The sequence below is a fragment of the Limulus polyphemus genome, unplaced genomic scaffold, assembly GCF_000517525.1.
Source record: "Limulus polyphemus unplaced genomic scaffold, Limulus_polyphemus-2.1.2 Scaffold91, whole genome shotgun sequence".
Classification (NCBI taxonomy): Eukaryota; Metazoa; Arthropoda; class Merostomata; order Xiphosura; family Limulidae; genus Limulus; species Limulus polyphemus.
The window spans coordinates 745184-761059 of NW_013665701.1; the positions used below are offsets into that span (position 1 = coordinate 745184).

At 34.0% G+C, this 15876-nt stretch overlaps 1 protein-coding gene across 1 annotated transcript in view; it reads right to left on the reverse strand.

Moving 5' to 3' along the window:
- Window positions 1–381: 381 nt before the first annotated feature.
- The window catches only part of LOC106468738, a 19256-nt gene continuing 3761 nt past the window's right edge, over window positions 382–15876 (reverse strand). The window contains exons 2-3 of the mRNA XM_013929186.2: window positions 6421–6521; window positions 382–1907 (exon numbers count right to left, since the gene is read on the reverse strand). Of these exons, the coding sequence (XP_013784640.2) occupies window positions 6430–6521 (92 nt within the window). The 3' untranslated portion in view covers window positions 382–1907; window positions 6421–6429. The remainder of the gene's footprint in view (window positions 1908–6420; window positions 6522–15876) is intronic.

Sequence of the window (15876 nt, forward strand, 5' to 3'; positions counted from 1 at the left end):
CGCAAATAGTTAATTGTGTAGCTTTGCGCTGATATAACAAGAACACTACAGAATAAATCAAGACCATTTTTCTACTTGTTATAGACTCTTGTCTTCCTTACAAAAATATAGCTATAGTTAAACACATTAAATTCACAGATTTAAAACCACTAATCCCTACGTAGCCCGGCATGGCCAGGGGGTTAGGGCGCTCGACTCTTAATCTGAGGGTCGCGGGTTCGAATCCCCGTCACACCAAACATGCCAACCTCCGCCTTTGCCTGGTCCCAAGTCCAGGATGAGAAAGGGGGAGGGTTGGGCGCGGGGCTAGCAACTCCATCCCGTAGAAACCAACCTGCTACAAGTAACTGCAACAACACCTTCCGTTGGCGAGGTGTTGTTGCGGCCCTATGCTCCACTGGGAGTTTACAGGAATAAAAAATAAAAATAAAAAAAAATACGAAGACAGAACCGTGACACTAGTGGACTGAAAAGCTTTATATGATTATCACATTTGTTTATTGAACATTCTGTATATATTCTGTTGTAACTTCTCTTTTTACGTATTAAGTAAGTACTTAAATTAAAATTAAATACTTATTTCGCCACGAATTTAAAAACAAAAACAAAATCAGCGTTTCGGATTAATAACCAGCTTCGTAAGAATAATATTGGGAATTGCATATCATTAGGAATTCCTGGATCTATATAGTGACAAGATTCACATCCATAAGAAATAAAATCTAAACGGTAAGTTAACTTGAACCAAACTAGAAATAAATGTTTGATGAAAGTTTAGCTACAATAACACAAACTAAAAACTAGCATAGTTTATCAACTGAGCAATATATATATATAACAAAATAAAAACAGCAAAGTTTGGTCAAAACTCGATTAAACAAGAACGAACTAAAGCATTACAATGTTTAATGACATGCTGTTTGCCATTTTACGAAATAACAAATCTGTACTAATTTTCGGTGGTTTCTTGAACATTTGTACGTTATATTGTCTAACCCTGACTTATGGAAATATTTTGAGCATAAACCAATAAGAATTATGAATATGTTGTCAAGTCACAGAAAAAGTTACACAGGTATGAATTCTAAGTGTGACTTATTTACCCTCCAGTCGAAGAAAACTTGCAGACATTTGCCAGACAGATAAATTATATTTAATAACACATCGAAGGCTTGATTAGCTTTTAGATTGAAAAATAGTTACATATCCTTCGTATGTAACACGTGCTCCGAAACTCAGCTCCTTCCCATGTAACACGTGCTCCGAAACACAGCGATTGAAGTGAAAATTTATATGCTGCCACATACTTCGTGAATGTTATAAGGTCAAACTCAAGCATAAATTTGACGGCACAGAGAACAGAACACATTTTATGACATCGAATTACTATCGACCGGACTACATAAGACACATGCTCTATTTTTGTTTTTAATAGCGATAAAAAATGACCCATTTTGAGTTTAATACATTATATTAAAAATATTACCGCTTGTTAAAAATACTTCCCTTGTTTTATCATGTTTATCAAACTGTTCAAATTGTAATTGAAAAGAGTCTACACCAAAGCAATTAAACGTATAAACATGTTTTTTAAAAGTACTCCGAAACCAGAACCAAAATATTTTGTTTTAAATTGTAATAACATCTTTATTAAAGTTATTTATTAAATTATAGATTTGAATCAAATTTGAAGTTGCAATATAAAATTCAAAAAGCATTAAATAAGTTTAACGCACTTAACTAACATAATATGCTCGTATTTTTAAATTTATATGTTATATTTAGTTTATTTACTATTAATATTCGCATTTGGGCAGCTTTTTTCTTATAGAACGTAGGTAGTTACGAAATTTCTTCAATTCTTGTCTTGATAAATTCTTATTTCTGTAACTCTTCATCTGCCAGCCCTGTTAAAACAACAAACAAAAGTTTGAATTTCGAATTCATAAAGGAAGAAAATGGTAAAAATGAATGAAAACGACGCACAAAGTCGGTATAACTATCAGAACATTCACATAGCATGAAAAGTGTAGCACGGTTCACATTCAGTTTTATAATAACTATCCATTTTTTGTTTTTCTTTCAAGAACTTGCTATAACAAACTGTTCCTTGAACAGAAGAAAGTTATATAATTGTTATATGTTCTTTCTGAGAATAACATGATTTTCTAACCTGTGGAAAGCTGAAAGTTAGGAGCCTGTCTCTAAACATCTCCACAGTGGGGAGAAAGTGTACTATAAGAATTACTGTCCCTCATTATATATAAAAAAAAGACAGGAATATTAAAACTGCCCTTAGGCAGGCTCGCCCTGGGAAAGGAACGGTCTTAAGATTGGAAAAGAACAAAGTAATGGTTATCTTATAATCTATGCTAATTGAGAAAAAGTTTGAGATATTACTAGACCATACAAGATCAACTCGTGTGTATATCAGTCTTTTTTCTATATAAATCAAGCAGTAATCACTATACATAAACAATTAAAACTGAAAGAGAGAAATATTATATACATCTGCCAACGCTTGAATGAACAACGAAAGAAAAGTGGTGACAATGTAACATTTAGAGATATTTATCAAAAACTTAGATAATCAGAAAAAATCATACGGTTTCAGAGAATTTTTGAGAGCGTGGTTTTGAAAATAGATTCAAATTTTTGTTTGTTTGTTGTTATGCCTAAGATACACAATGGACTGTCTGTGCTCTGCCCACACAGGTATCGAAACCGAATTTTAGTGTTATAAGCCTCAAGCTTACTGCTGAGCCACCCAAGGGGCAGATTGGAATGAAACATAAGCTTTTACAGTTAACCTAGAATAAGTGCTACTTCAATTTGGTTGTGTAGGTTAAATATAAGCAAATACAATGAATAATATTTCAGCGTAGGTTTCATAAAATATTTAGTGACTTAAAACTAAAATGGAACTACTAAATATAACTATATATATAGTCATAATTGAAAAGAAATTAATTGTCCACTTTCAGTTGCCCAATTAAATTATGATTATTTGTATGTGTTTTTGTACTTCTATTTATAGCAAGGTTACTAATGCTATCTGCTGACATCCCTAACTTTGAACTGCTGACCAGAAAGAAGACAGACAGTCAGCAGCACTCTACCGCCCACAATCCATACTAAGGGAGTGACTGTCGCTCTTATAATGCATCCACAGCTTAAAGTGCGGGGGATATTTTGTAGTATCGCCTAGAGTCCGAAACCTACAGTTCTACCATAGGACCAATTCGCACTCGTATTGTTTTGAGTATTTTATAGGAATTATTGTCTGACTTCTAAAGCTAAGTATTTTATGGTTGGTGAACGTAGGCGGACGCAAAATTTCCGATTTTTTCGCCAGGGCATAGCGGTTCATAGAACGGCCCTGAATTTTTAATTTATTTTCTTCAAGAACAAACTTTTAGCTCATAGCTCCCCCATCTCTTAACTGATTTCAGATCTAATTACAGCTTTGGACTCAAGTGGTCAAACCCTTTCGATTGATGCGTTTACTCTAATCCTGCCTAAAATAATTTCAATTTTAGAGTAGGCTGGTAATCCTGATGGAAAATAAAATTGAATCTGGTATACGCGTGCGCCCCACGCTTGGTAATACTGGTGCACAAATATATAGCCAATAAAAAGAAGAAAAAAAAAAGTCTATAAATTAACGTACTATAATTCTGCCTTAAAAAATTCAAGTGCCGCGGCTGTTGAGGATTCCCTCTTGTTTTCGATGGTTTTACAATTTGCAAAAGCATATTGCGTTTCGGTATCAAACATTAAGTCTGTAAATAAATATGAGTGAAGTTCGAGTACATACTGTTGTTTACATTTTCACAGTTGCTAGAGTCCTCGGGAATCAAATACTTAGTCTGTAATTAGATATAAATGAAGTTCAAAAACATACTATTGTTTACACTTTCACAGCTGTTAAGGTCCTCAAAAATCAGATATTAGGTCTGTAAATATATATGAGTGAAATTCAAGTACATATTATTTTTTATACTTTCACAGTTGCTAGGATCTTCAGAAACCAAATATTAGATCTGTAAATAAATATTAATGAGTGAAGTTCGAGTACACACATACTATTGTTGACACTTTCACAACTGCTACGGCCCTCACTCGCACATAGAGAATCCTAGGATAGAAAATATTAAATTAAATTAAAATTAATAATGATTTAATCTTAAAGATAATATCAACCACGTGGAAGATATTGCTTTGAAAATTAATCCATTGTTTCAGCTTTTTACAATACGTGTGATTTAGGCCTTAGGCTTTGCTATATGTTTTCAATATTAGATGCAGGAATGCTAAAGATGTAATTGATTAAAAGGTCCTTTTTTTAAAAATTATTAAATAAACTCCAGTGTTATGTAATTTTTTCCTTAGGGGTTAACAATAGGGAACAGACCGTAACATACATATTGTTTTAAAAATGTAGTTTAAAGGTTGTTTAGAATGTTTTAAGGAACAACGAGGGTTTGAAGTATACTAGTTTTGGTGTGTTTTTTTATCACTTATCAATAATACTGTTTGGGGATTATGAGTACATTGTAATTGGCCGAAAGGGAAATTGTTAATTTGTCTTTAATTCCTCCTCGTCGCTTACTTAAAACATTAAATGTGAACTTAAAACTATTTTCCAGAGTTTCAAGCAATAAAACATTACATGTGAACGAAAGAATCTGTACTTTTCCCTCTCTTAGTTTCGGGTTGTGAGCCTCAAACTTATACCTATATTTTATCTATAGAAGGACAACTTATTTGTTTGACTAAGTACACAGACTAAGTAGAGAGCTATCTGCGATGTGTCCTGTTTTTTCCATGTGTCCTAAATTTTAGCGTTATAAGCCCTCAAACTTACCGCTGATCCACCGGGGAGTGTAACCTGATAAATGTGAATTTGCATTTCAGATATAAGTATCATTGTGGAAATATACAAAATTATGTGTTTTCGTGGTTAATGTGTATAAAATTTAAATCCTGCTCGAACAATATTGCCTAATTAAACTAACTAAATTATTTTATCCTCGTTATTTACCACTGAATACCCACAGTTGTGTTCTTTTTTGACAACTTTTGTAATGTTTTTTAATCTTCATTTACAACTAGGAGATTAAAATAAAATACATATTTAAAAACTTGTATAAAAATTTGAAATATAAGCCTCTGCTTGGTTTTTCAGCCTGTAAAATTTTAATCGTTTGTTTCTGTATAAAACTAGAGTAATTCATTCCATACGAATGCTCTTGCGCTAGAAAAATCATCTCAGTATTAAATAAAAAAGTAGATATTACAAAATACTATATGACAAAATAGTTGAACATAGATTTGTAGCTAAATGTAATCTGTGTAATGTAGTCTGCCGCATCTATTGTTTTAACCACGATCTGATGTTTCTATTCACTGTAGAAAGCATTCCTAATGTTCTTGTAAGACGAGTTAAGTAAACAATGTCACAACCTCAGACTTTTCAAACTTATTATTACGTGTAAACAATAAAATTATTTTTAACAGTTATCTGGATAGTTGACCTGTAACGTTATAAAACTTTCTCGACATTATTGATAGTAGTTTCATAGAGGTGGATTCATATTGACAGTGGAGTCATAGCAATCTTTTAATCTGACGTTACCTTGTCTAAACCCTTCACTTAATTTACAATTACATGTTACTAAAAATACAATACTAATCTTTTCCTGCTTTTTTTTTTATCAAAAAGGTATAAAGTTGGTAGTAAAAGAGATAACGGTTAACCTAGAACAATTAAATGACAGTTATGATTTATGACTTTCTACGTCACCGGGTCACCATGAGACAGTTATGAAAGGTAGATTATTCAAAGACCTAACTTAATGTAAAACAGTCACTTGAACATCGTTTTTACACAGGGTATCGGCTTTTGAAACACGCTTTATTGTAGGTTTTGTTTGGACACACACACACAAACACATTGATTTTATTTTTTCATTGTAAAGAAGAATTTTCCAGTTTTTGCAGTCAGTTCTGGCATCTAGTACTAAGTTACTTTGATGCACTTTCGGGTTTAACTCTCACCCCCTCCCGCTGGGTAAACAGTATGTTTATGGATTTATATTGCTAAGATCCGAGGTTCGATTCCCCGCGACAGATAGAGTGCACATAGCTTCATGTGTAGCTTTGCGCTAAATCAACAACAAAAAGCATTGTTTTCACTAAAACTAATTATCCGTGATATTAAAAATTTAATTTGATTAACTAATTAAATTTAAATAACTGAGTTTGATCTTTTTACCGAAAAATAACCAAACTATTAATGAGCAACAATCACTGTGCTCATGTTTACAGCTAAGTGAACTAACGTGTCAGTGTTGTGAAAACCAACCGTCAAGCCGAGGAACTAGCAAACAAACAACTTTATACACAGCAAAAACTCACCCTGCTGGTTCAGGACGAAGCTCTACGGAGAATCTTGATTCCAACGTCGGGGTCACTGTTACGGAGATCCATCCTTGATTGTTTACGTTTCTGCATGTAATCTGTTTGAACGAACAAGACACGAAACATTAACATGACATATTCTTAGCCATATCTTAACATAACTTTACAGTGGACGGTTAACATGAAAAACCTTGATGTACGTTAAAATCTTGATAAAGTGTTTATCATAGATTCTTCTCGTATCATGCGCAATATTTTGTTATTAAACAATAAACACGTTAATATATTTACATATATCTTCAACTAAACTTTGAAATGTCTAGCCAATCAGCACCACCTAATTGCAATAATCTGAAGCATAAGACAACAACGTAGCAAGAATTATTTATATCAGTGTAAAAATGTTACCCTTTATTACAGCTTTTATTTCATGTGTTGCTTAACTTCATAAAATAGAAAGACTAGTATCGATTTACTACAATATGTTTCAAGCAAAGTCAACCGGCATTCATGAATAAATTTATGAAATTAAATTGATGCTGAAAAAATGTTACCAAACATTTAAACACAAAAAAGTTAAAGAACGGTAGAGCCGATGAAATGAAATACTGAGAGAAGTTTTGCATTTTGTGCTTCTTTTCTTACACAGATCATCGGTTTCTTCCACTTTAGAAATATAAGTGGTTTCAAGGGAGGATTAATTAATGAATAAGTAAACAAATGGTTTCAGGGGAGGATTAATTAATTAATAAGTAAAAAAATGGTTTCAGGGGAAGATTAATTAATTAATAAGTAAAAAATGGTTTCAGGGGAGGATTAATTAATTAATAAGTAAAAAAATGGTTTCAGGGGAAGATTAATTAATTAATAAGTAAAAAATTGGTTCAAGGAGGATTAATTAATTAATAAGCAGGAAAAAACTAATTAAATAGCATTTGAGTTAAAATACATATATGGTTTTCGAATACTTTTGTCTGGACATCGTCTGCTTTGATTCGATATCTAAGGTGTAAACTAATAAACTGGTAATTTTAGGCTGCAGATGTTTTCTTCCCTTTTTCGTGGTAATAACTTGTTTGGAAAACATTTTCATCTCCTTTGTACATTATTTTTTATCCATTCAGTTTTTCTCTCAATTATATATATTATGTAATTTATATGCACATATTATGAGAAATATTTTCAGGACTTAAAAAACACATGTTATGAATTTCATTTCGGCAGACAAAGTATCAGCTATCCAGTTTGAGGCAGTACCTACGTGCATTCTTTGATTCCGATGTGGCAATTTGGAAGCATAGAGTGGAGACAGAAAGATTAAACAGTATTTCATGATACACCATATAGACGCCCTTTTATTATTAGAAAAGTATGCACTTATCAACAGTTCGATGTAAATATGAAATTAAGTAAACAGTTTTCTCATTAACAAAGAAAAGAGCGGAGCCGAATATTTAAATAGCTCTACGAAAATTTGAATGTATTTTTTCGGCTGATGTTAAAACTTCAACAGTTGTTTGTTAAGAACACTTGGGCTAAATAAACAAAATGTAACTTCTATGGCGGTGCCATATTAAATTTGTTTATTTACAAAATCTAAAATTTAGGTCTGGCAGACTCAATGGCAACTATAGCTTCCTTATTTACCAACGTTGTTATTTACGTATACTCAGCCGTGTTTTAACTGCTTCGAAACGATAAAAACAACAGTCGTATGGCATCTTTTTTATCTCCACCAGAGGGAGAGAAGGGGATAATCTTCAAGGTCAAGGGTACGATGGCCTCAACAAGCAACCTAACTAGGGCCTCGTGCGTTTGCAGGCCTCAAGTTGCTCGCAAGAACTCGTTGTTCCCCCGGGAAACAAAAACAGGTGAATGGCCAAAAATTACCTTTCTGCAACACTCAATTATTTCCCCTTCGCGTAAGACCATTAGGTACAGGTAGCAAGGGTTGAGCATATAGAAACTGTGTGTGTAATGGAAAAAAGGTGGTCTGTGTTCTTTGAAGCCTGGGAAACGTGAAATTTAAAGGATACTGGTGATATTAATACGGTTTTCTTATTGTTTTTCTTTCTTGAATATGAAAATATTATTTCTGTAAATATATATATATATATTTCTTCTTCTTCTCTATCAAGTAAATTAATGTTTCGAGTTATTGTGTTTCATGCAGCGTAGTATTTCGGTTGCGATCTTTCAGTATATAATATGACCTTTCTCTACCTAAAAACAAGTTTAAAAAGTTCAGTCGGCCTTTTTGTCAAAAACATAACTGAGTGTAAACATTTTCTTTGATAATTACATTTTATCATGTTTTAGTTTCTCTAATAAACTAAACCGTTCATATTGGATTACCAAACCACAGCTCGATTGCTGCTTGATTACCAAACCACAGCTCGATCACTGCTGGATTACTAAACCACAGCTATAATATTCGATGACTGCTGGATTACCAAACCACAGCTATAATATTCGATGACTGCTGGATTACCAAACCACAGCTCGATCACTGCTTGATTACTAAACCACAGCTATAATATTCGATGACTGCTGGATTACCAAACCACAGCTCTAATATTCGATGACTGCTGGATTACCAAACCACAGCTCGATCGCTGCTTGATTACCAAACCACAGCTCGATGACTGCTGGATTACCAAACCACAGCTGTGATCACTGCTGTCTTCTCTAAACATGGCATTAGCTTACGAAGTTTTACCGAAAGTTGATATAAAGATGCTATAACTTAGCCATCTCGTGTATATACTAAATTTCTAATTTCATTTTCAAACTTTCTGCTTAAACGACTGAAGGCTAGCAGTTGTAAACTTCTCAAATGATACGATTTATTTTAGAGCAAAGCCATGTTGAATTATCAGCTGTGCCCTTCCCGGATTGTAGCTTGTAATTCCGTAGAATTACTGCTGTCTCACCGGGGTACCAAATCGTAAGAGAGAGAAATATATATATAATGATTTGTAGCGCAAAGCTATACAATGCGCTATTTTCGCTCTGTCCACCATGAGGAATCGAACCCTGGATTTTAGTGTTGTAAGCCTGTAAACTTACCTCTGACCCATAGGTGTACTACATAATAAATAAAAATCGACTTCTTAAAGACCATATTCAGTTTTTAACATTTTATCTTTGCATTCTTCAGAGTTACAGTTTACCTCAGAACCGGACGTGACCTAATAGTCAATGTGCCCAGACTGTAACTCCCAGTGTACATCATTCACGTCTTGATGCCGCAAAAACGCGCTCCGCACTATAGGACTGTGCAGACAGTCTGTTGTGCAGCTTTGTGCAAAAATTCTAAAACAAGCAATTAAGTGAAAAAAACAGTAGTTTGGCCCAAAACAACTCCATTAACAAAATGTGAAACTTAAAAACATGGATAAAAAAATAAAATCTAACAATTTTTCGTTATCTCCTCATTTTGTTACCATAAAGATGGAAACGTGTCAGGAGAGTCGTTTTGATTTTCTTAATTTCATTGATAAGCTTAATATATTCTTCCGTTTTTTTTTGTACTTTTCACTTGTCTTTCTTTTGAACCTTGTAAAAAATTATTCTTAAATATTTAATATTTGTTTAGGAAGTATCGTGTAAACGTTTACCTCTACCTTATGAATTATTTTTAGAAACAGATGTATAATATTTGCAGAACATAAAGTAAAGTCATTTGATTCTGGTCAACTGTTTTTTGTTTTTTTGTTGTTGTTGTTGGTAGTTAAGCACAAAGCTACATAATTGGTTATCTACGCTATGGCCACCACATGGATTGAACTTCGAATTTTTGCTTGATAAACTCTCAAGCTTACCGTTGATAACTAGATGACTCTGATCAGTTAAACATATGCTTTTCATCGGACTAAGCAGCAAAACCATGTAAAACGTCACAATATTGTGCAAACCCAACACTATAATTTTATGAGAGTAACCTTTAATAACCGATGACTTACTCATTCTTTGACGAAAACTTCTACTAGCGAGTATTCGTCAGTTACGAATGTTTTCTATGTGAGTTGAGATTATTGTTCCAATAGTTATATTATAAACGTTTGGTACATTGTTAATAAATGTTGAATAGTGTTACTCCTGAAATAAAAGATTGGATATTTTTTTATGGTTTTAAATGTAATTGTAAATGGTGTTTATTTTATTTTTAGCCTGACAAAAAAAACACTTAAAAAATGACTGCCTTATCTGCCTATGACAGGAAGAATTTGGTATTCATCATGGCTGCCTGTCAGCCATATAAGATCTTATGATTGACAAAAAAATGTGTTTACTGAAATCCCTGAAAACCTAACTAAATAAAACGAATAGGTGAGTAATGAATCTTTGGAAAAACGACTATAAATTCAAATTAAATCTCTCAAGCCTGCCAAGTTTTAGCCGTAGATAGAAACGTTAATAATGTTATGGCAATATGGAAAAGTTGTACAGAAAGAAACGGGAAGCTAATTATATCAGATTACAACAAAAAATATACACTAATGATGCTGAAGATGTGGGAGACCTAATGTCACTTCTGAATATAGTCACTATTAAATATATTTCATTTCTTTCACCGTCTGGTGAGCTGTATATACACTAATATACACTAATGATGCTGAAGATGTGGGAGACCTAATGTCACTTCTGAATATAGTCACTATTAAGCATATTTCATTTCTTTCACCGTCTGGTGAGCTGTATATACACTAATATACGCTAATGATGCTGAAGATGTGGGAGACCTAATGTCACTTCTGAATATAGTCACTATTAAGCATATTTCATTTCTTTCACCGTCTGGTGAGCTGTATATACACTAATATACACTAATGATGCTGAAGATGTGGGAGACCTAATGTCACTTCTGAATATAGTCACTATTAAGCATATTTCATTTCTTTCGCCGCACACCTTCATTTCACCGAACTGGCAATATACAGCTCACCAGAATATTACGAATCCAATTGCGTACCAATGCTTTAAGAAAGTCATTTCGTTAGAAGTTTTGTCCACGCAAATGATTCTTGAAATAACAAACAAACAAACAAAAGAAATCACAAGGTTTAAAGTTCGAACTATAAGACGGATGGGGAAAAAATGTCCATCCGAACTTCTCAATTGTAGCGTTACGTGAGGAGCAACATATAGCCTGGATTGTCATGTTGCAGGAGAAAGCCTTCTTCTTTAATGTGAAGACGCATTGATCTAGGTTAAGTAGCTAGCACACAGGATCACCTACAAAAGTTTTAATATTTTCAAAACGTTTTCTCGTTTTGAAAATAAGACGCATTGATGGTGGATCTGGATTGTAGATTAATTATCAAATACAACACAATAACTGTTCCTCTTTCGTTAAGGAATTTATTGCTGCACGTTATTCAAAACTAGTGGTATTCCATTCTCTGTTTTATAATTTTGACCAAATAGATGCAAATTTCATTCGTATGGGGAAGAAAATCCTGTGGTTTTTCTGAGTTGCCCTCGTGTTTTTGCCCTGCATGGCCAAGTGCTTAGGGTGCTTGACTCGCAATCTGAGGGTCGCGGGTTCGAATCCCTGTCCCATAAAAAAATCTCGCCTTTTCAGCCGTGAGGGAGTTATAATGTGACGGTCAATCCCACTATTCGTTGGTAAAAGAGTGTCCCAAGAGTTGGCGGTGGGTAGTGATGACTAGCTGCTTTACACGGTGTGTACCAACAAAATCTGGGTATGACAATATAAGGTGGGTATTGCATTTCTGAAGATTTATCAGTGTGTAACAGCATAATTTGAGTGTGATAACCTGTGACCTTGTGTTACGATTCTACACATTGCTAATAACACTTTATTACTTTGCGTCATGCTACGATTCTACACGTTGCGTGCTAGTAAACTATGGGTATGATAATACTTTGTTGTATACTAATAAAATCCGGGTATAATAACACTATATTGCAGTGCTTCGTGCTACAGTTCTACACGTTACGTACTAGTAAATTATGGGTATGCTAATACATTGTTGTATACTAATAAAATCCGGGTATAATAATACTTTATTGCAGTGCGTCATGCTACGGTTCTACACGTTGCGTACTAGTAAATTATGGGTATACTAATACTTTGTTGTATACTAATAAAATCCGGGTATAATAACACTTTATTGCAGTACGTCATGCTACGGTTCTACACGTTTCGTGCTTGTAAATTATGGGTATGCCAATACTTTGTTGTATACTAATAAAATCCGGGTATAATAACACTTTATTGCAGTGCGTCATGCTACGGTTCTACACGTTGCGTACTAGTAAATTATGGGTATGCTAATACTTTGTTGTTTACTAATAAAATCCGGGTATAATAACACTTTATTGCAGTACGTCATGCTACGGTTCTACACGTTTCGTGCTTGTAAATTATGAGTATGATAATACTTTGTTGTGCAGTAATCGAATCCAGGTATAATAATACCTTATTGTAGTGCGTCATGCATGTTGTGTTCTGGTAAGTTATGAGTATGATAATCCTTTGTTGTGTAAAAGCCTTGTGTTATAATTGTACACGTTATTGTGAGCCTAAATCTAATTAATAGTTAGCTACTTTTTTAGTACATTTTAGTATATTAACCCTGATAACGAATGTTGTTGTATAGACCTAAATATTATTGCACATTGGTGTGGGAAAATAGGATCTGTTTTATGATTCTACATATTGTTGCATGCCAAGAGGATCTAGGTTTGATAACAAATAGTTGTATAGGTTACTAACCGTGACAGCGATTGCTGTACGGTAGTGAGTTGTACAATACTTCCCACAAGAGAAGGTGTCGAGTGAAAGAAAGCCTGAAGACGATCAATTTATTTTTTATCCCGTCATTTTAAAATTAACCTTGAGTTCGTAACTTTTTTGTGTGTGTTTACCTAAAAAACTTTTTTCAGTGCTTTAGCACCTTTTCTTACTCCTGTAATCAACTGTCTGACGTCAGGACCTTCTATGACAGGTATACAGACCTTTCTATTGCACCAGGGAGTGTAGTGAAAAAAAAAAAGGATAAACCCTCAAAGGCCAATGTTCTGTTGATTTCACTGCAGGAGGTATACTTCAAACTCCTGAATTCGAGATCTTATTATACAAGGTACAAAGACGGACAGAAACCGGTTCTGTAGATATGGGGAATAATAAGAACGTTCACTCTCACTTGTGACGCTACCCCGCAAGTGATTCACGAAATAGGGTTACAAGTCAGTTTTTCCATGCCACGTGAACACGAGCTATGGGTGAACGCCCTGTAAAGCTAATTCAGCACAACAACTACTAAAGCAGTCCAGTGTTTAACTTTTTGCGATGGTTTAACACATTTCATCTGTTTATGATTTTACTGTATCTTAAATGCGTTTATTTCGTGTCTTGGGAAAAAAAACGTTATAGTTTAGTTGAAGATTAGCAACCATTTATTCACCTGACACAATCCCCATGTTTAAACAACCGTTTCAAGTATTATCAGCAGTGCAGTAATAAAATATTTAAATATCGAATAATAGCAGAAAAATGTTCAATTATATCTTTTTTCTTACCTAAAAGAAAAATTCAGTTTGTTCCATTATGTACGAAATATTACAATTAATGTTTTGTCGCATCAGATACAACTGTCGTAAGAATACATACAGATACCACAGCTCTTTCCTGATTGCTGTTTATACGTTTCTCCAAAAAAGTTGTCATTTCATAAATCCATAATTGTGTTTGAGGTAGAGTGAGTTGTTTGGTTTGAAACTTTAGTCAAGCTAAGTACGTAACGCGAATGTCGACGCGATTACAATAAAAAAAAGGGTTTCACGCGATGTCAACGCAGAAGTACATATACGCTTAGCAGCGTCACTGAGAAGAGTCGTGCCATGTGGGGCCGTATTTCTAATTACGCGCAAGAGAAAAGCCTTGTTTGTGATATTTCAAGAGTCAATGAACTCCTTCTCAATGAACTTTACGATTTAACTTAACTCTTTCTTTTTTACAATACTAGTTAATGTTTAGCTAATACACCCGTCTATGACAACTTTCCTGATAATTACAATAAGCAAGAAAATAGAAAAATGAGAGAATAATAAAAAGCAGATGGTTTTAAGCTGAAAACTGCGAATAATTTGCCACTGAGAACAATTTGTTTGATTTCTGTTTTGTTTATTTGGGGGGGGGGGGGTGGGTGTCGAATCTTATTCGTTGGGCAACTTAAACCTAAGAGCAACAGTTTATAATAACCACAGTAGAAGAGTAATTACACCAAACTTCACTGACTTGTAGTGAAATAATAACGACTTGGTTATTTTCGTTGAAAAATAATGACTTGTAATGGTAGAATGATGACAAATGTAACGTGTAATACGAGAATTACAACTATCACACTTAATGGAAGAATAACCACTTAGATCTTGTGTAACACAGAAGTGATAGTTTCATATGTATAGAAGTCCAGATTCATTCCATTCCATGTTCACTTTCTGTTGAATCAATATTGTGGCGTTACTCATTTTACGTGTTTCAGATAAAAATTATCGTGTTTTACCCACTTCGTCGGAAGGTTAGGTTTCTAGTGCTAAATCATTTTAATACAAAACGTGAACTTATTCAGTTAAATCTTTAGAAATGAATTTGGTTTGGCCGTGATTCTAGCTCAATCAAAGGAGGAAGAATACTGTTGATGAATGATCTTAGTATTATAGATCTTTAGAAATGAATTTGGTTTGGCTGTGGTTTTAGCTCAATCAAAGGCAGAAGAATACTGTAGATGAATGATCCTAGTATTATAGTGACACATCACTGATTGGTTCAAGCCCCTAATGTCTAACATAGTTTATAAATCCTCACTTAAGAGGAATAAAGTTGAGTTTCGAAACTGAGTCAGTCAGAGATAGGTTGTATGGTTGCAAAGATTCATCTGAAATCAAAACACATGCGCTGCAAGGTTTTCATATAATAGTTATTAAACTGTCATTAACCAAATCCAGCTGCTCTTACCGACGTAGTGTTGTTGTAGAGGATACACGTGTGTACTATGTCCATTAAATCCGGAACTCTACATCCCGGATTTTTCGAGCTTGTTTAAAGCTCGATATCCTGGAGAGGCGGCGTATCATCCTTTCGACCTTTGAGTACATCCTGTCAATACGATATTATGCAGGAGAATAACATCTACACGTACATCAGATCGTATGTATATACTTCAATGTGCTTTTGTATACACAAACATCAATTTATGGTATATTCACGTCAATTACAACGTTCTGTTACTGAAATAACCTAAGATGTACAACATTGGAAAATACAGGCATCGAATTAGGTCTTTTTTCCTTTTTTTTCAGGCATGGCCATACAAGGTCTATTTGGGCATAGCCATCTCTAATTTTGAACTGATGGACTATAGGTAAGGCAGTCAGTTAATAATATTCACCGCTAACCCGTGGACAAGAGGTAAGGTAGGC